The following is a 27,548-nucleotide window of genomic DNA, read 5'->3' as shown; positions in this document are numbered from 1 at the left end:
GCAGATTTCTGTGAGGTCAAGAGTCTCCATCATATTGTTGTATTGACATTTAATGAAAGGCCAGCCGTTATTTGATATATACACAAACCATGCATTGCTCCACCCTATACTACCATCTGTTATACATTTACAGGTTGTGATCACTATCACAAACACACACAGAGAGACACATGCTTACGCATTACGGTTACTCTACTGCAAACTCTCAACAATGTGAAGAGAAATCATTACCATGGCAACTTATTTCCCAAGTGACTACAGTACCACTATATTTACAGTTCATATAATAGCCACTGGAAAAAGAACAGCTAGTGTTTTGGCCCTACCCCGAGTAACACAAATAAGAAAAAATATGAAAGAACCCTTTGTTGTTGTTTGCATAAAGACATTTCACAACAACTGAGTGATAAAAAATTATCTACATCCTCATTGCCTACCATCAACCTGAGCAGTGAGATATATATCGTTTATTCTGCTATATTCTCACTTAATCCAATGCAATCTGGGTTTTAACCTCCATCCCCAGATCCAACTCACTGGTTGCAGGAATATCAACAACAGCCAAAATGTGCAATAAAATAATAAAGTAGATCCTGTCATTATTGTAACTGGTTCAGTTTGACTCATTGCTGCCTTTAATTGCTCTGTAAGTATTTTTACTATTATCTTAACTGTCGTTTTCTGTTTTATAGGCTATAACTTGTCTTTGTAAAAATGTATTTACGAATATCATGATGATTCAAAGAGTGTGTTTTGAACTTGTGTGACACTGAAGGCATCTCAACAGTTTTAGAAATGTTTTATTTCCAGCCAGTGGTGAAAAGTAACTCAGTGCATTTACTCAAGTACTGTACTTAAGTACAATTTTGAGGTACCTGAGCTTTACTTGAGTATTTCCAGTTGATGCTACTTTATACTTCCACTCCACTACATTTCAGAGGGAAATATCTCTACTCCACTGCATTTATTTGACAGCTTTAGTTACTTTTCAGATGAAGATTTGACACAATGGATAATATAACAAGCTTTTAAAATACAACACATTGTTAAAGATGAAACCAGTGGTTTCCAACTTTTTTGGCTTTTGACGTTTTACAAAAAGCAGTTTGTAGTCGATTAGAGAAAAAGTCCAAAAACCTGAAAACAGATTTGTGTATCAGAACTTTGTTTTTTCTTCTTTCTTCTCCCATTAATCATCTCACGACCCCTCAGATTTATCTGGTGACTCCTTGGAGGAGCCCGACCCCTAGGTTGAGAACCACTGGACTAAACTAGCTAACTGTATATAAAGTAGTTCAAACTAGCTCCATCTCCAGCAACAACAGTAACATGCTGCTTACACACTGATGCTTCAGTATTGATAATCTAATGATGTCATATATAATAGTGAGAATAGAGTATTTTTACTTTATTACTTTTATTTAATTAAAGAATATGAATATTTCTTCCATCACTGTTTCCAGCCCATCTCAGGGGGAAATTGCTTCCTGGTCCACTTTTAAAATGCGATGTTTCCGACAGCAACTGAAAGCGTCATAAAGCCTGAGCACGCTCTCCCCACCTTCACACCCCTCCTCTTCTCATCACACAGCACAGGTCCGTATTATATACACAGAGGGAGCGAGAGAGATAAACACACAGTGAGAGAGAGAGAGAGAGAGAGAGAGAGAGAGAGAGAGAGAGAGAGAGAGAGAGAGAGAGAGGAAGCAAGCACAGCTGACAAACGCAACTCAAGAGTCCAAAAAGAGCAGAAGAGGACTCCTGGGACCTAAAAGATGCTCAACTAACAACTAAATTATTATTTTTTAAAATACAGTTTAGTCGTTTTGGTAGTCATACGGCTTACACAGGCAGTTACATCTGAACTGACTCCGGACTGGACATTTTAGTTGGACATCTGTGCGCTTTTGGCTGTGGAGGTGACAGGCTGGATGCCATGGATCCGCTGCTGCCCGCAGAGACGGAGGTGATGGAGCGAGAGGCAGACAAGGAGGCGAGGAGGAAGATCCAGTTCTCCGTGCCTTCCTCAGTGCCCACCCAGCTGGACCCGCGACAGGTGGAGATGGTGAGAGCGAGGGGGTGTAGTGTGGAGCATTCATGGATGATGATAGTGGTAGTGGCAGCGATGTGCGTGAGCGTGTGTGCGTGCGTGCGTGCGTGTGTGGTAAGGAGGTCAAATCTGGGTCATATACCAAATCTGTTTGAAGAAGTGCCCTTTTTGTGTATCCTTAAACTAAAACATCTAAACACGTTGACTTTTAGACTTTTGCGAGGTTTAAATGCAGATTGTTTATATTATGAACGTTTTCAGCTGGTAAATTAACTCTTAAAGCGCTGCATGTACCTGGTTTTCTTTTAAGTGTTCTTCAATATTGATAATGCAAATTATTAAACATGCTTGCCTCCAACTTTCATCATCAGTAGTGAGTGTTGCCCTCCTCTGTGGCATCTGAAGCATCATGACTCCCCGCTGAGGTTGACAGACAGTTACATAATCAGTCTAGCACGACTTTGCAGAACTCTGTATTTTGATGTTGCGTATTACTCTGTGGGCAGTAGGGTATGGGCAGCATTGAGATTAAGCTGAGCTGTGCAGCCTCAGTTTTTTTTTTTGTTTTTTTTGTTTTTTTGTTGCCCTTAAAAGTGATGAGGCATCTCTGCCCATCAAAAGGAATGGAAGAGGAGGATGAGGAGGAGAGAGAGAGAGAGAGAAGAGGAGGAAGTGAGGGATAAAGCACTGGTAGTAGTATTAAAATGAGATTATGTGCCTGAGTAATAATGCCCTTAAACCACATGTGTGAAAAAAAATGTAGATCACATTGTTAGTCATATAGTGGTAGTGGTGGTGGTGGTGTATTATGTAAAATATATAAAGTATAAGTAAGTTTTCTGTAGCTTTTGCAAAGTAAATACAGGTGAAACAGGCTGACCGGATCAGATAGAAACTATGTTAGTGAAATAGTGCAGCGTGTTCAGGAATAGTAATTGCCTGCAGACTGTATGCAAACCAACAAATGGCAGCCAAATGATATTTTACGTAGGTTGATGATCCATTTCTTCCACTTCCACAAAATACATTCTTGTCTTAATGACAGGCTGCTGGGAAAATCTCATTGGAGAGCGGGTGCAATGTCAGGAATCCTCATCTCTTCCCAGTAGAGGATTTTCAAGATTTCATGCTGGCATCTGCTTGGAGAGCTTATTTCAGCCTGGAATGTAAAAATAAACTAATAAATCAATTATATAAAAACTCAAATATTTCTCACACATCTGTTGTTTACCGCCCAACTTCCAGTCTCCAGAGTTTTGAACTAGATTCGTTCCTTCTTTTGCTTTTCTAAGCAACCCCATGGAAATACCAGCGTATTCCTTCTGAAACACTTTTGAACACTGTTTTTGCTAAAACAACTCACTGATCTGGGTACTTAATTATTTTCTTATGGTAATAAGGTACTTTACTCAAACAAATTATCCAGGGAAGTTTCACATTATTGCTAATAATAACATCTGCAGGCTGCTCATTACTGCCATAGTTTTCTATTATTAAGATCCATTCCTGTCATAAATTTCAAACCCATAAATGCTCAATGACAGCAACACATGGTAACATAAGCCGAGTCCGTTTTCACTATAAGACGCCCAGGCAATTTTCCGGCTCAGGACCAAGTAAGATTACCGTAAACCTCCGCCATGGATCTAATGAGAATAAAAGAAGCATTCCCTGGTAAAGCACGCAAAAGGTTGCAAGGTTATTACATCATAAGACGTCTTAGGATATGTCTACTTATAGTCACCAAAGCATCCCTTATGCTCTTATGTTACAATAAACGGGAAATCGGACTGCGGAGGATCATGTTTTGATGAAAATGATCGTGGAGAACAATCAGCTGGTGATGTAAGATTTCTGCAATCCTTAAAATACCAGTAAACCATTACCTGCAAACTAATCATTACCCCTTCACCTTCCCCTTTCTTATTTTCCAACTTAAGATTGTTTTTCAGCAGCCAGACTCGATGCATAATGTCTCTGTACATGGACACATTTCTAATTTCTGCTCCTGTATAATTGACCTCAGCATGTTGTTGTCGGTTCTGGGAAAAGATCTTTGTTCAAAGCACCTGAAGACCATTTCTTGTTCACTCACTCATTTTCCCAAACCACACAGCATATTTAACTTTCTGGTCACACATGCACTTGTCACTTGCCTTTAGGCTACCGCTGCCACCTGCCCTGTAATCTAATAGCATACATCACTGCTTAGATCCAGAAGATTTGGTAAGTGAATGATTTATTCAGGAGTGACTGCTCAAAACTCATGTTCATCAAGACCACTTTAAGTGCCGAGAAGATCATTGCCACATCACTAGTCATCTCAGAGCAGCCCTGTGAGGTTTGATCGAGGATGTCTCATCCTTTTGTAGCCTATGTGAAAGGCTGACCCTGCTGACTGAAACTTGTGTGAATTTCAATGGGACCAGCCAACAGAAGTCTACATGGGGTGTGTGTTTGAGGGTCAGCCAAGTGCTTGTGTACAGCATTTACTAAACACAGACAGAGCATTAGCATTGAAATGGCAAACAATAGCGTGGAAAACCAGACAAGTAGAGAGATAAATAGAGAGAAAGGGAAGAGGCAAGAAAAAGACAAAGAATAGCAGAGTGAGAAGAAGGAAACAAGAGAAAGATAACTGAAGGATAACAGAAGGCATGTGAGAAAAGGAAAAGGGAGAAAAATCATCAGCCGAGGAGATGACTGATTAAAACCAAAGAGATTAGCTGTGGATGACTGAGGCCTAAATCAAGGGCAAGAACAACTCATGCCAACAATAAATTTTCACCACAGTAGAGCCAAGAGCACTAAACTCCAGTAGAGTCTTATACAACAAACTCAGAGTATTCACTTCTTCTCTCATTAGCTCATTATTCCCATTTACAAACTGGAATGATGGCAGATTAATAATAAGCAATCTGAAACTGACCAGTGATCAAGTGCAGATGTAAAAAAAAACACACACACATCGACGTCCCAGTTGTGCATGTGTACCAGTATGTGTGTGTGCAGCCCTCTGTTTCATCCCTATTCCTGTTCAAATCAGATGTGATGTTAGAATTTCTTCATTGGAGAACAAAATGTCAAATGCCAATGTGTCATGGCCAAATCAAGCTCTACAAAGGATTATTCACAGAATAAATTGAAAGCATTGAACAAAAAAAAGGGATTTATTCTTTCATTGCATATTCTTAATTGTACAGTGGATAGGTTATTTAAGTATAAATGGCTCATAGGACACTGTACCCACCCAGTACTGTCATTGTGCGATATAAACATCCAGATTAATGTATTGAAGTTGAATGTTTGATAACCGTGAAGGTCATCCTACCTACCAAAATGAGGTGGGGGATTAATGATTTACTATGTGAGCACTAAACTGTCTTTTTCAGAGCCACAAAGACAGAGCTAATACAGTGTTGTTGTAATGTTTTTCTCTTGACATTTTGCTACATGGTTCTCAAACTGGGAGTAAGAGGATGGAGAAAATCTGAATTTATAAACACGTCAGACTTGCACAGTTGGCCAAGTGTTTGGTCCAGCTGTCATCACTCACGCTGGCCATGGCATGGTGTTGTGTGACTGGTCACACCAAAATGGATTACTTATTCAAGTTTTATTTACCAGGTGGTCTTCGTTGTGTCGGCTGAATGTCAGTCAGCAACAAAAATGGTGGGGGTGTACTGTAAAACCTTTTGAGCAATATTTCAGCAAATGCACAATCTACTTAAGCACCCAATAATGATGTAGATTTTAAAAAATGTTTTTAAATAAGGACTTGAGGTGATAATTGCATGTAAATTTGATGACCTTTGACAAGAGTTAATGGAGTCACATAATACCTTGTTAGCAATTTGAGCTAATAGTTGTCATTATGTCATATGTCATATGTTTCTTTAATTATGGGTAAAAATTGTTAGTAGCTTATATAAGTTTTTTAATTTTTTTATCCAACAAATGTCCCAAGGGTGTGTCTTATTTTTGTATGCTGTCATCCCAAATGAAACAAAATTATTGGTGCTCTGAACTGAAAGGAACCACCTACATCTTTCTGTGGCTGAGCATGACAAGGTGATGTGGGGGTGGATAAAAGCTTTTGTTTTACAAATCAGGGTGACATGCTCAATGATAAATCTTTAAGAACAAGCGAAACAAAGCTTCATTATGTACTGGAAGGGCTATTTGTAACATGAGCAAAAAGCAAAACAAATTCAAAACATGTCCACACTAATAACTAATTTCTGCACCCAGTAGATTATATACAGTGAGCATACACTTAGGAAGAACCGTATGATACAGTTACACTCCTCAAACAATTCAGCCCATTTACAATGTCAACAACAATATGTAAAGCTAGTGTTGTAAAGTAATACAGTCCTTTTTACAATACCAGGGAAACCAATATGCTACCAGCTAATCAACAATATAAATTGTAAAAAATGATGTCAGACAAATGAACTCAGTCTTCCAATGCAGTTGCACTGAGCTACCAAAGACATTTACAGGCATGTTAGACATGCAAAACAGGAATCCGATGTAAGTATTATCATCCCTAGGCGCTTGACCTTCTGGCAACTGTGTGAAAAAAACACTCAGAAAAGGTCACTTTGTCTCTGAAAAGGCTCTCAGGCAGGTGCTTAACCTGCAGTTTGGTCCTTTGACTGCACTGAGATATGTATGTCTTTCTGTCTGTCTGTGTGCGGTGTTGCTCATGTTTATTAGGTTGTCACATTGAAATGTTCGTGTTGACACATTTTGAACCTCTAATTGGATGCCTTTTAATTCATATTTAAATTTCTTCTCCCACAATGGCCTGAATGATGAATATGTATGAATCCAGCATGCAGAGTGAAGCAAAAGCAGTAAGAGTTACTCCAGAGTGAACACTGCCCACACATTGCATGCCTACACTCTTAGCCCTGATTGGCTTGGCAGGCACTCATATCTCACAACAATCGCATTACCATAACACGTTACAAAATGGAGATAGGGATGAGTCTATTGTATATTTCATAACACTTTGAGCTATTGTTCGCCAGAGGCAGGTGTTTTATTCTTGTGTTTTATGGGTGAAAATTACATTTGCCCTGTGTGTGTTTCTAAGAACAATGAAATGTCAGTTCAGAAACAATCCATCTACCATCGATAATGGCTTCCTCAGCCAATATACACAGACTGTTCACTTGTCTTTCCTGACAACACTATCTTAAAACCGTGTTTTTCACATACTGTGTGTTAAATGCTGTTGTGTGACCATCACACTATATTTTGTCCTGTGTACATCTCCAAATGAGCTATATTGTCTGCTAGCTGTCATCACACACAAGGGTGAGGTGGTAAACATCCTATTAATTGGCTAATTGGCTGCAAGGCAAAGTGAGACATTTATGAACAGAACTGAAAATTAGTAATTGTAACTTCAGCTATGTTCATGATTAGCACCAAGCTTTTCCTTAAGTCTAGAGCTGCAATGATTAATTGATTAGCCATTTGACAGAAAATTAATATGAAACTATTTCGGACTGTTGATCAGACAAGTCATTTGAGGACACCACCATGAGCTATAAGAAATTACTATCACAATTTTCTGATATCTTATAGACAAAACAATTATTTGTTTAAATGAGAAAATAATCAGCAGATTAATCAATAATGAAAATAATCATTAGTTGCAGCCTTACTTAAGTCATATAGTTTGAAATGTCCAAGTGGCAGAAGTACGCAGATCATTGCTAAGTAAAAGTAGCAATAATACACAATAAAAATACTCCATTACAAGTGAGAATTAGTACAGAAGTATTGGCATTAAGATGTAAGGAGTACTTTAATTTTGGTTGAGACGGAACTAATTTTAACTACTTTATATGCTTTGAGGCAGTTTAATCAGTAATACTGCATTCTCTTCTATAAACTGATTGTATGTTCTGTTTTTAAAATCTTGATCTGAAAACTAAGAATAAAATTAGTGAAGTAAAAAGTACAATATTTACCTCTGAAAAGTTGTGGAGTAGAAGTATAATTAGCATTAAATGGAAATAAATGTACTTAATTGCAATTTGAAAAGTCTATTCAGAGTGAATGATTTTGAATTACTTCATTTACTATTCCATAAGATTGGTAAAACATGTTGTGCAATAATAATCATTTCACATCAGACTGAAATTGATTTGAGATGCTCAAGTTACATCAGTTGCATAACTGTTACTGGTGCCCATGACTCACTCTCCTTCACACATTGCATAAACATAACACATTGCACAAAAATACATAAAGATGATGTATCAACAGGAACACAGATGTAGAGTATTTGAGCCTATAGTTTGTGACCTAAATGGAGATATCAGGTTGTATCCAGCAACAGTATAATACTTTAATATTAACAATAGCTGCAATAAAACCTGCAATATATTTCTCTGTGTTCACATAAACCCTTTTTATATTCATTTTACTTAAGCAACACGTGAAAGATTGCAAGATTAGTTGGACAGAAGAATGTCCCCTATCATGAAGAAATGTCAAACTCCCATTGAATTATTATTTAGCAGTAAGATGTCAGCTTGTCCAAGAGGGATTAAGTACATGTCAACATACATCTGATAGTAAAATAACACACTGGACATCACATTTGGAAAAACCTAAATGATTACGATCAAGTGATGGGAACATGCTGTAAAATAGTAAGCAAATTTCAGTAACCCAGCTGCCATCTATGACAAAATGTAATCCTGATTCAGGAACAATCTGGACAACAACCTTCTGAATGTTGTTACGTGTAATGATTTGAATCTTCTTGTACAGTTGTCACAGGAAAATCCTCTGCATGCGTAACATCAGGAACCACACAGCTGCACCATTGTATTTGATAACCATTCACACCTTGTTTTTATGAATAGGGTTGTTTGTGATCAAGCTTTCCACAGGAAAAGCACATATGCAAATATATGCACATTTTCACAGTATCGTGCGACAGCAGCTGAGTCTCTCTCTCTTTTTGTTGAGATTCGACGTCGGAGGCCAACACCTGCGACCCTCTTCAGACTGACAGACCCACCGTCACCAGAGGAAGACAGCGGGCCTCACCAGGTAGATCACCTACAGTTGTGTGGACTATCATTCTACGCAGACACTGTTTAGAACGTGATTTAATGTCCCTCACCATTTTGCATAATAAGATTATATATTGTAGAGGAGACAGTTAATGAAGCACTATAAGGCGTGTCTGGGCCATTGTAGAAAGGTATTGTGGGAAATAATGGAAATTATTTAGCTAACAGAAGCAAAGTGCATTAGGTCAAATGAGAGAGAGTGTTAGTGCACCAAAAACATTTCATTCTTCCTGGAGCTAATTTAGCATCTCACATTGATCATAACACAATATATGACAGTGTTTGCAATATCAGGTGGAATTTTCCTTTAAAGTGCAAAAAATTGATGACTTAAAAAATAAAACAGTAGATTTAAAGGACCAGTTTGTAAGATTTAGGGGGATCTATTGGCAGAAATGGAATATAATATTCATGTTTTAATTAGTGTATAATCACCTGAAACTAAGAATCGTTGTGTTTTTGTTAACTTAGAATGAGTCCTTTATATCTACACTGGGAGCTGGCCACCATGTTGCACCGCCATGTTTCTACAGTAGCCCAGAATGGACAAATCAAACACTGGCCTTTCACATTTTTCATGAGTTTCATGGCCACTGTAGGTTCTTCTATACAGGCAAAAAGGTTAACCTGAGATAAAATGCTTTTCTAAAATCTTAGCACTGTTTTTTCAATGATTTTCTCTTACTTTTGCTGTTTTTCCATTATAAGACTAACAATTTGAAATTTAAAAAATAATAGCAATTAACTACATTTCATAATTTATTCGAGGGTACAACACTTTGGGGCGGTGTACGGTATTTCGACCAACTCCACTGGTATAATAGTAATCCATTGTACATCATACTGTACATCATTCAGTTTAATTCATTATTTCAATGTTTGACTTCTGCAGTGGGTTCTGGGAGAAAATGGAGTCTTGAAAGCCAAACTGGTTAACACATCAACCTACCAGCCACCTTCACTCAAAGGCAAGTGCACAGTCTTGAGTGTGTTTTTGTGTGTTTCACACATGTGTTTTCATTTACGTAACTAACACAGAATTTGGGAGACCTAATTCTGCTGTGGCAACTGACATGTGGTCTATATCTGCTTGGGATACGTGCATATCCAAAAACTGTAGTGAGACGTGTGTGTGAGTCTGTTTGTGAGTGTGTGTGTGTGTGTGTGTGTGTGTATGTGAATGTGTGCGTTATGTGAGATTAGGAGCAGAGACAGCTGTGAGTCTGTTCTGGATCATCCTGGATTAATAGGGCACACAGCTGCAGCATGGTCGCACATAAACATACACACACACACACCGACAGACACACATAGTCACACAAATATAAACATACACAAACTCATTACTATAAATATGTATATAATATATTATTTACTATGTTATTTACTTTTGTTTTCTGGGAACTGTGTCTCTTACCCTTGCAATCATTACTGTTGCTGCTCATCATGTCTACTGTAATATATCCTTCCTCCATATTCTTGACATGCATCCATTTATAACACATTTTACAGTAGCAAGTATTGCTCTGTTTGATGGATTTGGTTTGATATGCATCTAAAATCTAAAAAAACATGCAGAAACTCTGTAAGCTGGGAGTTTCCCACCACAAGCATGGCCCAAATAAAAAATGACCTGTAAGAATCAATGGCTGGTTTATTTTAATTGCTTAGAATTACTGTACATACCTTATCTTCATGTCAACATTTTCATTTACTTTTAGAGGCTGGTATTGACTGATTGGATTTTATTTATATATTTGTTCTTCTGTCTTTCTCTATTCATCCATTTATCCACCCATCATCTATCCATTAAATGGATACTTGAGCAATTTAGTATTGCACTTCCATAAAATTGGGGGACTCATAAGAGACAGATTTTTAAAAAAAAGTTGTTCAATATTGATGCAGGAGAGACAGATATACAGCATCTTTAAGTGTGCCTTTCATTCGACTCTACCTGCCTGGAATGTCTTTCACACTCCACATCCCTCAGTTTGTACAGTAAAGAAGGATATTCATTAAAAATTTGTAGTTTCCAAGCTCAACCTGAGATAACCTTAATGACAGCATCAGATTGTATTCTCAGACTTTAGAAATCTTCTGCAGAGCCACAGCAGCAGTTTTAACAGGCCATGTAGTACTCCTCTCAACAAGTGAGCTGGTTTTCACATGTAAAATTGGTGGAGTGTTCTTTTAATTTGCATATTTGTGATTTCAGCTGTGCAGAGGATGGCCCAGGCTCACCTGTCCTCCCTAGACATGAGCTCTGTGGACAAAGAGGAGCCCTCTTCTGGGGAGGAAGAGGAGGAACATGAGAAAAAGAGCCAGCAGACAGCTTCAGGTACAGGTAGGTAGAAGATCAGTCTTGTATAAACAGACAATCTGTCACATTGTGCCATTTTTCTACCCCATATTAGCACTTGCAGAACACATAGAAGTTGCTTACACTTTCTTCCATGATGTAATTTCTTGGCAGATCTAAGAAAAGAAAGTAAACCACACAGGGATCAGTCTGCTTCACCGGACAGTTTGACCAGAAGTGCTGATCATCACGGAGCCAAAGAAAGAGACGAAGGAAAGGGAGAATGACAAAAGAAGAAGGTGGAGACAGAGTGAGCGGATCTGCTTTGCATAAGACACGTATGGGCCATATGTGTGTGTGCATGGGTGTACATATGAGGGTGTGTTATTTGGGTCTGTGAGTGTGTGCATGCATGCGACAAGCGAGTCAAATGTGGAAAAAAGTGGGGGTGGAAAACAGCCGGTCATCGAGGAAGGTCAGAATATTAATGAGCAGGTGCGAGGAAACGTTTAACCTGAGACTTGAAGAAAATCACATCTCAGTCTGCCACAGAAGCCAGGGCCAATCAGCCAAGGACACCGCACAAAAAATATGAGAATTGCAAAGAACTATGGCACCTTCTCTTGCGATTATGTGTGTGTGTGTGTTTTTTTTTTTTTAGATTCAACAGGATTCAAGATATAAACATGTATTCTGACACTTGCGCCTTTGGCAGGTTTTCCGCATGCATGTGAGAACATTTTGTGCACAGTATTTCACTACATTGGTGCTAAAACACACATCAAGAACAACCAGACACAGCAGCAAATGCACATGGCTCAGGACAGGATCTCCATTTGATGCAAAGGGTCAAATAACATATACTTGACATTACCCTATGATAATAAATTTTACATTTTAGTCTAATCTGTAGTGTGATGGCCACAGTATTTTTGCTGAATATGTAAATGGCCATGAATGAATAAGGTATACACTATATTAAATTATATACTAAGTATACACAATAACTGGAACTTAACTCAATGCATATAGGGCTGCTTTCACATTTAAATCACAACTGTCATTTTGCTTTCCTCAACCTTGTAAATGTTTGGGTGCAAGGTCAAGGAAATCAAAGGAAGATGGATTACAGCCTATCTGAGCGCAGTTACAGTCACACCAGACCAGATTACATCATATCATACTAATCCAACTAATCACGATAATGCAGTGCAGTCTCTCTGGTTTGACATAATGAAAGGTCTTTTTGTAACATGCTGATTAGTAAGCATTATCTGTTCAGGGTGGCAGAGATGTTTGGTGGGAACTGAAAACATACCTATTTTTTTCCAAAATAATACAAATGATAAGCGTGAAGATTCATTGTCAACCTTGTATATAAGCAATGTTTTGTGTTGGTTGCTAATAAAACAATTGTAATGGGCTCCTTGTGTTTGTGTGTGTATGTCTATGGAGTTAACCTGCAGGAATGTATGATGTTCCAATTTCTAAGAAAAGAAAGACAAAACACTTTATTTGGCATTTCAGACACCACATGGGGTCAGGATGTAATTTAGACATGTGACAATATGTGTTTGCAGCAAATAACATCTGACAGAGAATTTTATTAGATTAGAGGACAATGAACAAGTTTTTGGACTGTTATCTTTGTTATTGCCCAGTCTTGAATGTACACAGACTGTTTGTTTTCTGTATTCCGAAAGGTCTGAGGAGGTCACCAGAAAAATCCAACCAACGAACAACCAATGAGTAGCGGTAGATAGACCCACCATAGACAATTTTTTTTTTAGGGGGGGCAGGGGATCTTTAGGGGGAGATAGCAGGTCAACAGTATATGCCACATATAAGTGGTATATGTCACCTGAAAGTTGAGAACCTGAAGATTAATTTAAGATGCAGCTCAAGTTTTTCTAGTCATAAATCTATAATTAACATTATGTTTTGGTTTGGCGCCTGTTCAAATTTTGAAAGTTTAGAGTGTATAAGGGCTTAGAACATTATGATGGAAGTATATGATGGCCATTCCCATGCTCAATTATGTTTCATAAGTTATTTCAGCAATTTTTGGGTTGATACCAGATTTGGTGCAAGATGTAACTATTTTTGACCACTCGAGAATTGATAAAAATGGTCAAAAATTCCATCAAAATACCACATTAAGACACCAAGACCCTGAGGAACACCACAGAAAAATTCTGTGCCGTGATTTGGTGTCAAAACATTTGGAGATTTCTGTAAGAATTACATTTTTCGGGGATTGGATGGCAAGCATTTATTTTCTTTAAATTGCTCAGAAACCCACTCTTATTGTCAATATACCTAGGAAAGCCATAAATCCTCTGAATGCCCAAGGTCTCTAGTTTGTGGTTGTAAAGTTTCATGAGGCTGTGATTATCCTAGAGGTCACAATAGGTCATTTTATACAGTGATTTCAAGTTTCAAAAAATGGTCTCACTATATTGAAATGGCTACTATAGGGACTAACATCATAACACATGAATACATTTGAGCTCACTGTATCCACAAGAGTCTCAGCTTTCCAGTCATAATTAATTCATGCATTTTCAAGACTGTTTAGGGACCCCTGTATGCAGAAATATTCAAATACACCATTTTTAGAATAAGCAAAAATAACACATTTACACTGCATGCAAAAAAAAAACTCCATGGGATTAGTGGGAATGTCTGTAAAGGGGAGACTCGTGGTTACCTATAGAACCCATTTTCATTCATATATCTTGAGGTGAGTGGTCAAGGGACCCCTTTGAAAATGGCCAGGTCAGTTTTTCCCTTGTCAAAATTTGGCCTAAATTTGGAGTATTATTTAGCCCCCTTCCTGACAAGATGGATGCCTCAGGTCCTCTAGCTTCTTAGTTTCATATAATCATCAGTATCCAAACCAGAGCCAGTATCAGACTAGTGTCTTCACTCTAGCTTTAAAACCGAGCCTGCCACAGCCTCTGACAGACAGTAATGTCGGCTGAGGGCACACCCCCTGCGAGTCTCTGAGGATTAATTACAGTAGTAATTTTATAATCATTCAAGATTAGCCAAGTAAGTCAAAGGTTTTTCTACTGTGATCTGTGAAGTCTGTGTTTTTCCACTAATGGGTCTATGTGTGGTCTATGTTTGGAGCCAAGTACTGACACCCAGTGTTCAATACTTCTAATTACACAGTAAAACTCTCAAATTCATATCTGGCATAATCAAAGTTGGTAGTATAGCAAAACCATAATCCATTGACCTGAAATGACTTGGAATGATGGATGATTTTATGAGCATTTGCCAAACAGCTGTATTATGAAATTTACTGTGCTACCACCCATCTTCTGCCTCTGTTAACCTCAATATTCACAACAGATTTACTGTGCAAAAGGTTTGGGCACCAAAATTAAAGTGAGTGTGCTTTCAAAAGTAATGCCATAAATAGTTTTTATTTATCAATTAACTTAATACAAAGTGCAATAAACAGAAAAAAAACTAAATCAAATCAATATTTGGTGTGACCACAATGTGCATTTAAAACAGCACCAATCTCCTTGGTACACTTGCACGTAGTTTTTTAAGGTACTTGTCAGGTAGGTCGTTCCAAGCAGCTTGGAGAAGTTGCCACAGTTCTCTCTGGATTTAGGCGTCTCAGTTGCTTCTGTCACTTCATGTAATCCCAGACTGACTCGATGATGTTGAGATCAGGGCTCTGTGGGGGCCACACCATCTGTTGCAGGACTCCTTGTTCTTTTTGTCGTTGAAGATAGTTCTTTATGATTCTGTTTGTACGTTTGGGGTCATTGTCATGATGCAGAATACATTTGAGACCGTTCTTTCTGATATTGCGTAATGAATAAGAATCTGAACTTCAAAAGTGCCTAAAACGTTTGTGCAGCCCTGTATATCAACATGATGTCAGACAAGAAAACAACATGACATCAGCTTTTTTATAGCATCCATTGCTTCTTTATTCACATATCACAAAGTACAAAACACAACAAGCAACTCATCTACCTCTCAGCTGGATAACTGATCATCAATAAGTATATAGTAAACTCTACCAAAATACATTGTTTATAAAATGCAATGTTGTGACATTGTATGATATGCTTATAGCAAAATTTGAAGCGATACATTCTTGATGCTGTAGTAGCTGTGTTTGAACTGCAGGAGGCAATGTGTAATTACATTTTTAACACTAATAGCTCAGTTGCTAACAAAAGGGAATCTCATATCCTCACTCACCCTCAGAAAAGATTTTTACCCATGAAACAAAAATGGAATAAAGTGAAATATTTAATTCACCTGTTTGTGTCTTGACTTTTTTTTTGAGAATCAGTTGGAATATTGAGGATTGATCATCACAACTGTGATCAGCACTCACCCGAAAACAAATAAGATCATAATATGTGGGGATATTCTTATAATGCCATTTTTATTTGAATTACTTGCAAACCATGCATTTACCTCAGCTTCATTGGAAATATTTTCTTCTAAATAATTTGTTTGCTACTTCCATGTTTAATAAGCATTATCCATCATCTTTCCCATCTTTTATTCCTTTCTTGCCTTTACAAAAAACACCCCAGATACATCATCGACCCCCACCCTCATGTCCTGAGGCAGTGTGTAAACCTCCAGCCTGATCAGTGTGTAGCCGCTCTCATTCAAACTAGCACAGACCTGGGCCTCAGTCAGCGGGACCACAGGGATCTTTACCCCTGGCCCCCCGAAGTAGTAACTCTCCCCGAGGGCCCCAATGAGCAGGAGGTGACCACCTGGCCGCAAGAGCTTTCGAATGTGGCCCAGGGCCCTTGTGAAGGCAGCCAGGTCAGGGCTGACGCTCTCCAGACAGAAGCAGGACACCAGGCAGTCGGCCCCTGCTGAGGGAAGGGCATCAGGGGCCAGAGGCTGGGGGGAGTGCACGTCAATGGGGAGGATGTCTGTGATGACCTGACGTAGCTTGGCAGCTTTCTCTGTCCATGCTGAGGGTCTGATAGAAACAATACCAATGAATGATGATTTAGCTTCTAAATCTTTATATGCCTTCTCATTAACTGAATTTTCATCAAACTGAAGAACTTTGATAATAGTTATATTTGGTACAACACAAGGATGAGTTAATGAGAGGGCCAGAATAAAACATGAGATTGTATGACACTTAAAAGAAGCTGATAAATACTTAGGAGAGTAACACCAATTGAGAAGGAAAAATAAGAATGTTTCTGCAAAGTAAAAATGGAGAGAAAGAAAGTTTTGTTTCAAGAACATACTGTACATTGCAAATAGGTCCATGAATCATTTTGTGATTATGACACTGTCATGCTAAGGGGACATCTCAAGTCTGAAAAGGATCATTTCATACCGTCGTCCCTCCAGTTTGCAGACATGCTGCAGGTACGGTGTCCAGTCCAGGCCACAGCCCCCCTCATCCTGGAGCCAGCGCCTCAGCTCCTGCCGGTTAACCTCCAGGAAGTCTGTGAGGAGCACCTCCTTGAAAACTTCACAGCCACTCAGCACCTGGTACAAGGTGGGACCTGAACCAATGTCCACTAGCAGCTCACCGCTCATATCACCTGGAAAGGTGGAGGGAAAAAAAAAATGAAACTGACAAAATAATAAGAAAATGAAGAGTACCTATTCAAATATCTTAACATTTTTCTGATGTAAGTTAGAAGTGTTTTAGAGGATACGATCTTTGTGCTGCGGAAAAGTCAAGTGGCGAACATTTAATAGTTTTATCTTTAACTGATGTAGTTCCCGACACAGAGTTTGATCTGGATTTTCTGTATGTGATCCATATAATCTCTGAGAGAGAAAACACAGAGTGTTATTGTACAGTAACATATATGGAATATCAGCTAAATGAAAAGGATCCCTCAGAAATGAGGGACTAAAGGAAAAGATCATCAGGAAAAACATGCTGAGTTGTAAGGAAGAATCCATGGAATACAAAGAAAGGTAAAATGGACAGTGAAATAGGCCAGAAACAAGTATTTAGACAATTTAAGAACTCAAGGAACAAAAAGAGACACTTGAGCCAGGCGTTTCCCCCTATTTTGCCATAAATTCATCAATATTACCATAAGCAATTTCATCATTGTTAAACAGAACATTTGTTCTACACACACGGTTACACCCCATGTCAAGAATTTGCTTTTTGCAGTTCCCTCAGAACACAAACTTTTCCGATTTTGAATGATGCAAATTCATGTCACCATTTTTAATTATAGTAAATACAAAATTCTGAATATTTTAGTTGATATTTTAATTTGGATGTTCCTTAATTCAGCCTGACATGTTTGGTATGTTTGGAAACCCTGATTTCTAGATTTGAATAAAATTGAACATTTGTATGTTCTTGCAGTGTTTGGACCCACCCCAGAGACCAAAGTATTGTCGTGAAATGTTGGTGGTGTTCAGTTTTTTAAGTGAAAAATACACTAGTAACAAAAAAGGAATTTAACATTGTTTTTTTTAAATCAGGCACTGACTTAAACTCCATTTTTATAGCTTTTTAATGAACGAGGAGCATTCTGAAATGAAGTTTACATGATCCGTTACCCATTCTTCTTACCTTCGGTGAAAGCTCTGTGCAGGCACGCCAGTTTCCATGGCACTATGCTGTCCTTTCTTTCAAAATCGGCCCGCGGAGGAGTGTAGTTGTACTGTAGATATGCTGCTGGATCAAATCTCTGGTAGCAGGCTGCCATGGCTGCTACTCCATTCTCTGTTTCCTTTATTTCCATCCTCTCTTTTCCTGTATGACTCTACCTAACACCTCTGTTTGGTGGTCAGTCTTTAGGTGCACTGCTGCCACCTCAGCTTTATTATATACCTGCGCATGTGGGTGCGTCTGTGTCAAAATGTGTGTGTCTGTGCTTTGGGCTAGTCTGAGTTTCATGGGCAGAGATAGTGATCCTGTTTTTGGGCCCGTGTTGCTGCCTGATAGCATTTGTTCTGTTCACTTTGTCCTACCCCGCGGCACTGATACCATCAGATTGGGGGGGTTTCTCCAACACTAGACCCACTAATGGACTCCTCATATTGCTTTCAGGTCTTCCACCCACCTCTCAGAGGCCCTCCATATCTCCACAATCATTCTAAAGGGCCTTTTACATGCAAACAGTAGACCAGGTTTATTTCTGTCAGGTCTGTTTGACAGACACAAACAGGTCTGTCTTTGCCATTTTACTGTGGTGATGTAGAGCGAGGGAGAGATGGAGGCAGGTGAGTTGTATCAAAAGAAAGGAAAAGTCTCCGATGTTGACAGGAAATATTAAATGATACATTAGAAAATCAGAGGGTGTAGCCGTGTCTTGAATGAGGCAGTTACATAAATCTGAGGGTATTATTTGTGCAATAAATGTCAAAATATAAATGGATTCGCTATAAATCCATGAACACAGAGACGGATGAGGAAGCTGATCTGACTTGAGAAAAGCTTAAGAAAACTGGCTTTCAAAGGGAAACACACACAGAGTTTCTAACAGCATCTTCACTTTCAAGGTTCATTATTGCTATTATTTATATATTATTAGCTGTATAATTTACACATTATATTGCCCACAACATTTTGTATTGTATTGATCGAAATATTGATTGAGGTTTATCGCTGATGGTACTCTACATTATTCTGTCTTTATTTGTTTGTTTGTTTTTGGTGTAATTGCATACATGCGTTTTTGCATTCAGTATTATCAATGCAAGTCATGGTTCTGGTTGTGCAGACTATTTAAATCCACAACTGTCAGCAATTTAATATTTTTAAATAGGCTGTTACATATTCAAGGCAAACAGAGAAGAAAAAAAAATCAGCCATCATCAGTGTGTCACATGACATGTATTTCCAGTACAAGAAGGCTGAGAGTGTCTTGATGATTGCAGATGTTCAGTATTTTGATTATTTTGTGCTATAATAGGACAAATCCTATTTATTGCTGAGTTAAAATTACTCGTTAAATTTTCAAACCACTCGCCTCCCTGGCCAGCTGACAAAACAGCAAGCTTCATCCCCTGATTGAATTAATTTTCCATCTATTCCCAACGAATCCAAAAGCAGCAGCTGAACCAACGTGGAGCAGAGCCATGCAGTAATCAAACATATTCTCCCCAGGAGTCTCTTAACACCTCGCTCATCCCTGGCAGCTGAACCAGAATCCCAAACACACACACACACACACACATGCACACACACACTGACCCTCTTCAGACATCCAACATATTACAGTGTCCAAAAGAGACAAGGTATTTGGGATGTGGAATTCTGCCATGTGATGCTGTTAAAATTAGGATATTTGGAGATTACAACAAGAGCCAGACTGAGTAAACGGGGTCGAGAGTTTTCTTTATGCAGGAGGAGAATGCAAAGCATGCTGAATTCCCTTTCACATCACTTGGAGTCTGTAAACATTCAGTGTTTACAGTGTTTGGACAGATATGTGATTATAAAAGTTGGAAAAGTTTTCATATTTGCAAATTCACAAGGCAATAAAATAGCTTACATTTTTTTAAAAATAAGCATCTCACAGTTTTATAATGTACATTCTACATTAATCAGCTTTTGCAAGAAATATTTCTTTTGTTTAAGTTTAGATTAACAGAAAAGTGAATGAAAGCACATTCACATGAAATACATGAAAGACAGTTTCCATTTCAACCTCAATCCAAATTTCTATCCAAAATCAACATCTGAAATATAGTTTGTTCATGTCCTATGGTAGCAATTTTGACACACATAATGAAAATAAATAAATATTCTCTTAATTCAATATTTTTATTATTTTTGTCATACCTTTAGCCCAAAAAAAGAACACTGTAACAAGAATCTAGAGTTTTATTACAAACAGCAGTCAGTTAATCTGCAATCAAAAATCATTCACTTATATATTTGTTGAAATATTTTGTGTGTTTACCAATAATAAATGTTTCAGCCCAAGAACCTCTGCAACTTTGTCATCTTCACCACAGTCTTCCTCTCACTTGTCTCTAACACAACATTCTTTGGACTCATGGTCATGCAGCGTACTTCCTTCTGGATGTGAACTGGGCCTGGTTGCACCTTTGACCCCATGGCAGAGGGGTCTGAGGTAGGCTGAAGTTGGGGCTGTCTGGTTAAGTGCATTTTGGGCTCTGGGAGCCTCTGGCTGATGGCCCCAGAGAGGAAGCGCTGGAGGAGCCTCTTGGCCTCGCAGTATTTCCCTGAGCGCTCTGCCTCTGTCATTGTCGACCTGTAAAAGGTGCCACAAAAACATCCTGAATTTTCATACGCCTCACTTTTTGTTTGAAACATACTTGTATCTATCAAAAATGCTTACATAATTAGTAAGGTTCTTAAATATTATCACAGTTTAAGTGCTTGCGTGTGAAACAGTCACTAACCTGTGTAGGTGTGGTTCGATGTTGAGGCTGTGCCAGTGAGCGGTGTAGCTCTGTCCTCTCTGCCAGTCCTCCTCCATGACGCTACAGTCCAGTGCGGCTCTTCCTACACCACCCAAGCTGGACATCACTGATGCCTCCACCAATCTGATTAGATTTTTAGTCTGAATCAAAGAAGTTAGGATATTTTTAATTAAAGTGCAGTGTGCATTGTGTATTGCTTCAGTTGCTTCATCAATTTTGATGCCTTTTTGGTTTTCTAAGTTGGACCACAAATCTTTATCAATGCAATGATATTACAGCTTTTGTTCCATTTTCAGTGGAAGAACAGATTTCCTCCAGTGCTTCTGTATTTTGTGCTGCAGGAAAATCTCCCTTTCTGCCACAAAACCATCCAACAGATTTTGTGTGAACATGGTTGATGCGCATGATCTAAAATCCAATGTGGAGGCAGTCAATGTTCTTGCTGATGGCTTCACTGGTTTACTGTAACCATGATAATGTAAATATTATGTAAAATGCTTTTTAAATTATGAAAATTGATCAAATGAAGAAGCATTTAAAAAGATAATGTGATCAAAAATGGAAGTTAAAAGTTAATGGAACTTACTTTTCTTTTCACTGACCTTTTCTTCCCACCAATTTTTCTCGCCACTTGCTCTTTATGTTGCTACGATCCTGTTTACTTCTGTAAATCTTTCTCTTTGAAGTTTGTCTCCGTCAGATCGTACATATGAGTCTTCAGTAGAGAAGGCACAGCTCTTCTGATCTTTTCTGCTTTTCCTCAGTGGATAACTGGTCAGCCTGACTGTATGTGGGTTGAGCATTGGGGGGGGGGGGGTTATATAGTTCTGTGTCTGAAGTTATTTCAGGGTGATGCTGATATTCGAAACTGATCCACATGCTGCCACTTTGGACTGTGAAGATAATGAGTTTGGGGACAATGAATGAAGCACACATACAGTACAGCACACACTCTCCAAGACAACCAAGTAACAGTGATAAAGTTTGAAGCCCTCTACAGAACCTTCAAACTCTATTACATGGATTTTTTACCCAAATCTACACTCAGTTTAACCTTCCCACCTCAACAGACTATTTCCTCTACACTACCTAGCCCTGAGATTCTCGTTGTGGACATATCCTGATAGCCCATTATTGACCTGCTTGGAGATTTATCTATATTATTCCCAAACACCTTAACCATGTTTTATCAATGTCACTGACATTATCATAACAAGTCAGTAGGGCAGTTTTACAAAAGCAGAAAGACTGCTGGTTAAACAGATTACTAGATCATCCAAATGTGGAGAATCTTGTCTCACTCCCTACGATACTCCCACACCGATTTCTCCCCTTCAGCTTCATCACACCATAACTACAGTATATCTTACATGACCCTAGTACATCCAAGACAAGTAGAGAAGTTACACATGAACAGACCAGCTGGTTATCACAGTGTTTTGTTTGCCAATCTTGTGTGTTTGGTATTGTCTGTTTCTCCATTTTGCTGTGTAATTTATGTGTGTGTCCTGCTGTCATAGCTTAATAACACAGAAAGGTTAATAAGTTTTTTTAGGGAGGTACTATATTTGTATCAAAATGTTTTTGTGATATGTTTCCTCCTTTAAAAATGTAATTATGATGTTGAAATTAATAACTTGGTATTACCCTTTGTGAAATGTTCTTCTCTTTTAAAATGTATCTGCGAATTTGGTGTTCACAGTTGTTGATTTTTGATGGATTGATGGACTGTTAGGTGCAATTTTTTCTGCTGAAACATTGCCGTGAGAGTTGCTGGTGCCTAAATGACAATATTTGTTAAAGAAACAACAATTTTACAAATTTAAGGGAATCTAAATGAATGGGCGTGTAATGAGTTGTGGCTGAGGCTGTGCAGATACACAAACACACAAATACACACACACACATTTATAGTTAGTGGATTAGTGGAGCCAGGAGCAAGGTAAGGGTCAGTTTCTTCCCCTGAGTCAGATGGACAGATAAAAGAGGGAAGAGGAGGAGGAACACAGGAGCACAGATAAAGCAGACAACAGAGAAAAGAACAGGCGGGAAATAATGGAATAATACACATTTAGCCGGAGCTACAGGAACCAATTTAGTTATCTAAGGTCCTTGGGGCAGTGGGAGTCCAACAGTGTAAGTCAACTCTGCTCTGGGTTACTTTTTATTTTGTTACAGCAGGATAATCCAGGTACAGAAAACTTTCAGCAATACTGCGATTCTGTGATTTTTCCACCACATGGTGTAAATGAAAAGTGCACAAGTTATTGAAAGGAATGATTTGGTATACCCTTGGTTTCCTATTAGTTTCAGAATAATTATAAATAAAGAGTGAACAATGTGTTTTAAACTGTGGAGACCATATATACAGTACATACTGTAAAATATGTGGTTAATTGTGTGAAAAGCAATTCACAATTTGTTATTGCTGTTAATAAACATTCTCCATTTATACATTAAATAATATAAAATCACCATCATGACAATAATAAATATACACAAACTTAAAACACATAGTCAGCCCACATTTCTTCCCCTGTAAACCTAAAAGACACATTCACCTCTCCATCTGTTCCCTTGTAATCTGTTTATCAGTACAGGTTATCAAAACACCATAATCCAGCCTTTCTGTTGTATGAATATAATAACCTTTTAATCATAGTACTTTCTTACTTATGTACAACAAGTGGCACAACTTTTTATCTCTGCCCAACCACAACTATATACAGTTTGATTATTGATTTATGAGCAACATGGAGTCCATGACAGTTCTTGCTGATCATTCTGAGTCTCAGTCAAGATTAATTGAGCATCAGTTGTGTACCCCTATTATTGTTTGTTAACTTAGAGTCAAAATGCTAAATACCATACCTCATTGCTTTCTGTATGCTACGCAAGTCTCCTCTCTCTCTCTCTTGAACATCTAACCTCTCTGTTAAACACCACATATCTTATCTTCAGGGCCATTATAAATCAGAGAAAAAATAGCCTTTATCTTTGCTGCAACAGAGTGTGAAAGAAAGCACAGACACAGGATACATACAGTATTTTAATACAATGTCCATACAGTGATTTTGAAATTATATTCAAACAGCTAATTTTAGTATTATATATATATATTTATAGGGTCATAAACAACATACATTTGTCCAAATATTCAAGAAAAAAAAGAAAGAAAAGAAATCAAAACAAAATACACAGGTTCAATCCAACATGGGACATCCAAAGACAGAGAAAAATGTATAATGAAATAAAATAAAACAAACAATAGACAACACAAACATACTAATTATCCAACAATGATATAATTATATTATCAAAAAAAAAAAAAAAAATTGAAATTGAGTGTTGGTAAATAATTCAGATTTTTGTAACTTAAAACCTCCTTCAAAAAATGAGTTTTGTGTTTGTTTTGTTTTTTTGTTGTTTTCTTTCTAAAAATAGAAATGTTATTTATCAGAACACATCTCATTTCATCACAGTCCAAATGTTAACCATTGTGAATTGAAATATAACCAAGTCTTGTAACAGGAAATACAAAATAGACAGATGACAATTACAATAAAATACAATGAAATAAAATATGATGATAATGATGATGATAATAAATGTACAGTAAATACATATATTAAAATAAAATAAACGCAATTCTATATGGTATCAAAAATGTTATCATAATAATCGATTATACTCTTTTTGTTTTGAAGAGATTTTAAACATTCCAGAAAATAATAAGAAAATAATGGGAATTTCAACATTTGTGAATAAAAAAACTTACTTTTCAAAGAATGAGTTTTATTTTTACATATGATGCTCTGACGACACTTCCGTTTTTCTTGTGGATTTTGCCGGCCGGCCTGACGTCAGATCCTGCCACTTCACCGCCAATTTACAAGGGTTGATTTGCGAAACGCTCGCGAGACCTTAACGATAACCGAACTCCCTTAACCCTAACCTCGCGAGAGTTCGTCCCTCCAGTTTATCCAACGTAGCATTGCATTTTCTCTGCATTAAAGTAACATTTAATTATAACGTCAACCTGACCGACAGTGAGTAATTAACCGCTAGTCATTTGACTTTAGCAGGAATTAATTAACGGACACGGCGGTAACTTTGAACGGAAAGGACATTTACAGTTGTTGCAAACTGCGGTGACAGTTTCATCAGCAGGTCTTTCAGTGAAGGGAGGAGTCGTGCTGATGCAGAGCCCACCTCTGCTTCAGCTGTCTGAATGATAAATGAAGGAATAAGATGAGCAGGACTCAGTAAAAGACGTTACAGAGGGCAGGTACTCCTTAAAACCCTTTTTATAGACTTGCTTTCATGTGATGTCTTTTTTAACCGTCTTTTTTTAATCTTTCAACGACTTTTTTCTTCTCTCTACTGTATCTTGTCTTAACTTTACCTTGTTTTTGTTTTGTTTTGGCCTTATTTTTTTTGACTTTCTGAGTGTTCTAATGCTTTATTAGTATTCTGCTATTGTTTTCTCTGTGAAAACACTTTGTAAACTCTGTTTTTAAACTTGCTATACAAGATATACTGGTACTCAAGTAAGGACAAACGTTTTTACTCCACCTTAGTTTATCAGTAGCATAATCTTGTGACTGTACATGTACAGATTGTACAACTTATCACTGTTTGTGTTACTAGTCAACGCTCCCACAGTCAGATCCAGCTGTTCTTTTTGCTGATGTTGTGTATTTGTCTCCATGTGTTTTTCTGTCTTTTTTTCTAGTAAAGGCATTATACTGACCATGCTGCTGCAGAGGCTGACACTGTGTTCAAGGATCCCACAGGATTCCCTGAGACACGTACGCTGGTTGCTCACCAGACCACTGTTGCAAGGCAAGCAAGGCTGCAGTGCCACATTGTCACACTGCATATCCCATTTAAACACAGTCAAAATCGTGCAGTCTTTTCACATTTGTCACAGTTAATCAGCAGCCTTGATTACAGCAAACAAAACCAGAGCTTTTGATAGAAAGAGAAGATGCTGTTGTAATATGCTGCTGTTGTTTTATTAAAGTGGCTTGACAGAATTTTATTAGTAAGCTATTTTTCAAGCAAAAATGCCAAACATTTAACAGTTCTAGCCTCACAGTTTTGAAGATTTTCTGTATTTCTTTATTTTATGTGAGAATAATCTGAATATATTGTCTGACAAAATAAGCATTTTTAGGACACCACTTTAGGCTTTAATTGAAAAAATAATCAACAGTCTAAGTGATAATGAAATGAATCATTAGCTGCTGCCCTAAAATCAACTGATTAAGTCTCTGGAAGTAATTTATCTGCTGCTGGCTCTAGATTTTTTGCTTTTCTCTGTTTGTCTTTTTTTTTTTGGCTATTGGTCAGACAAAACAAACAAGTTGAAGAGGTCACCTCAGGCTCTTGGAAACTGTGATAGGCTTTCAGTGTTTTTAAATACCTTTATTATTACTGTATGTTCATGATTATATCAACATAGTCAATAAAGTATGTGCAGACAGATGCTGTGAATTCCACAAATACACTTGATAAACTGCTGTTATAACATGCTGTGCTAACATTGACTGAGATGTTGTGCCTGCAGGGAGTTTTCTGACCTACTCTAGTCTGTACAAGACTTCATGGGCCTCTCTTTCTCCCTCTCTCCACTGTCTCTCTGCCCGTCTCTCTCATGCGCCTCATTGCTCCAGAGAGATGTGTAATGTCAGCACAGGCTTTTCTGCTTGCCCTGCTGATGTGGCAGTTTGAAGACTGTGTCTGTTTCCCAGGTTACAGATGGCAGAGACGGGGGGGGGGACGGATGGACTTCACTATGTCTGCCTCAGTCATGTAATCAATGAGACAAAAACCCAGCAAAACATGCTTGTTTGCGCAGTTATGTAATGTTTGCAATGTTTGGTGCATATATCAATATATTGATACATCAACTAATGTGTCATCACTTTTAAGTCACAGTTTTGAAACTGTGGAAACTGCTGCTTACTCCCCTACATTGTTTATTTCTTCTGATTACTACTTTTTACTCTGTCTTTTTTTCATTCTCAGATTTTTCTAGAAGAGTTAACAGTCTGTGAAACCATAGTTTTCCTGTAATTTTCAGTGGAGTAAATGTTCACAACAAAACAGTGTGCTTCACTTTTCTTTTTAGGCCATAATTGAACTGTTGCTCAGTGTTATTTCTTTTTAAATAGTGCAGACGAATAACATTTAAAAGAAGTGAAACACCTGCCCTGTTGATTGTTAAGGTAAAAGTTTAATCTCCTCCCTCTACACAGCTCCCCAGGGAAGGGCCCATGGCAGCTCCTTTGCCCACCGTGGTGAACTGCGCCAGGCTAAGAGGATTGTAGTCAAGCTCGGCAGCGCTGTGGTCACCCGCGGTGATGAGTGTGGTCTGGCTCTGGGGAGGCTGGCCTCCATCGTGGAGCAGGTGACCGGCACAATACAAACACAAGTTGTATTTATACAAAGCATAAAACAACTTTTGGGTCCTGTAGAAAATTCTTGATAAGAAAGGATATCAGCAGTAGTTGCAAGCTTTGACAACATCAGCTCCAGGGTCTATGATATGTAAATCCATCATTTGTGGACCAGCTTAAAACCATGTATATTTATATTATGAAACAGAGGCTCAAACATAACAGACCACCTTGGGAGGCAGCTGGATTCTCAAGATCCGGACATAATGCGAGAATCCACGTTGTCAGGCTTCAAG

At 38.1% G+C, this 27,548-nt stretch overlaps 3 protein-coding genes across 7 annotated transcripts in view; 2 read left to right on the top strand and 1 right to left on the bottom strand.

Annotated features, from left to right (window-relative positions):
* Positions 1–1,605: 1,605 nt before the first annotated feature.
* On the top strand, positions 1,606–12,881 carry LOC137172195 (protein phosphatase 1 regulatory subunit 1B-like). Of its 2 annotated transcripts, none has more exons than XM_067576492.1 (5): positions 1,606–2,065; positions 9,050–9,133; positions 10,049–10,124; positions 11,375–11,497; positions 11,633–12,881. In XM_067576492.1, the coding sequence occupies exons 1-5, from the start codon at positions 1,937–1,939 to the stop codon at positions 11,743–11,745; spliced, it is 525 nt and encodes a 174-aa protein (XP_067432593.1). In that variant the 5' UTR covers positions 1,606–1,936; the 3' UTR covers positions 11,746–12,881. The 2 variants fall into 2 exon arrangements, with proteins under 2 accessions (XP_067432593.1, XP_067432592.1); XM_067576491.1 differs by having other exon boundaries at positions 1,610–2,065; positions 11,375–11,503.
* Positions 12,882–16,000: 3,119 nt separating this feature from the next.
* LOC137172389 (phenylethanolamine N-methyltransferase) lies at positions 16,001–18,195 on the bottom strand. Its single transcript, XM_067576787.1, has 3 exons — positions 18,024–18,195; positions 16,812–17,022; positions 16,001–16,439 (listed from the first exon to the last, which is right to left on the bottom strand). The coding sequence occupies exons 1-3, from the start codon at positions 18,193–18,195 to the stop codon at positions 16,001–16,003; spliced, it is 822 nt and encodes a 273-aa protein (XP_067432888.1).
* A 6,583-nt stretch (positions 18,196–24,778) lies between these two features.
* The window catches only part of aldh18a1 (aldehyde dehydrogenase 18 family, member A1), a 33,407-nt gene continuing 30,637 nt past the window's right edge, over positions 24,779–27,548 (top strand). For 2 of the 4 annotated variants that reach the window (XR_010924890.1, XM_067576384.1), the window contains exons 1-3: positions 24,779–25,136; positions 25,584–25,693; positions 27,112–27,263. Coding sequence is in view for 3 of the 4 variants with exons in the window: in XM_067576384.1 (XP_067432485.1) it covers positions 25,603–25,693; positions 27,112–27,263 (243 nt within the window). In the remaining variant the exon portion in view is untranslated. The remainder of the gene's footprint in view (positions 25,137–25,583; positions 25,694–27,111; positions 27,264–27,548) is intronic. The other 2 variants (XM_067576383.1, XM_067576382.1) reach the window with 1 other exon arrangement.

Source organism: Thunnus thynnus, chromosome 20, assembly GCF_963924715.1.
Source record: "Thunnus thynnus chromosome 20, fThuThy2.1, whole genome shotgun sequence".
Lineage (NCBI taxonomy): Eukaryota > Metazoa > Chordata > Actinopteri > Scombriformes > Scombridae > Thunnus > Thunnus thynnus.
This window is presented reverse-complemented; position numbering and strand designations above follow the sequence as displayed.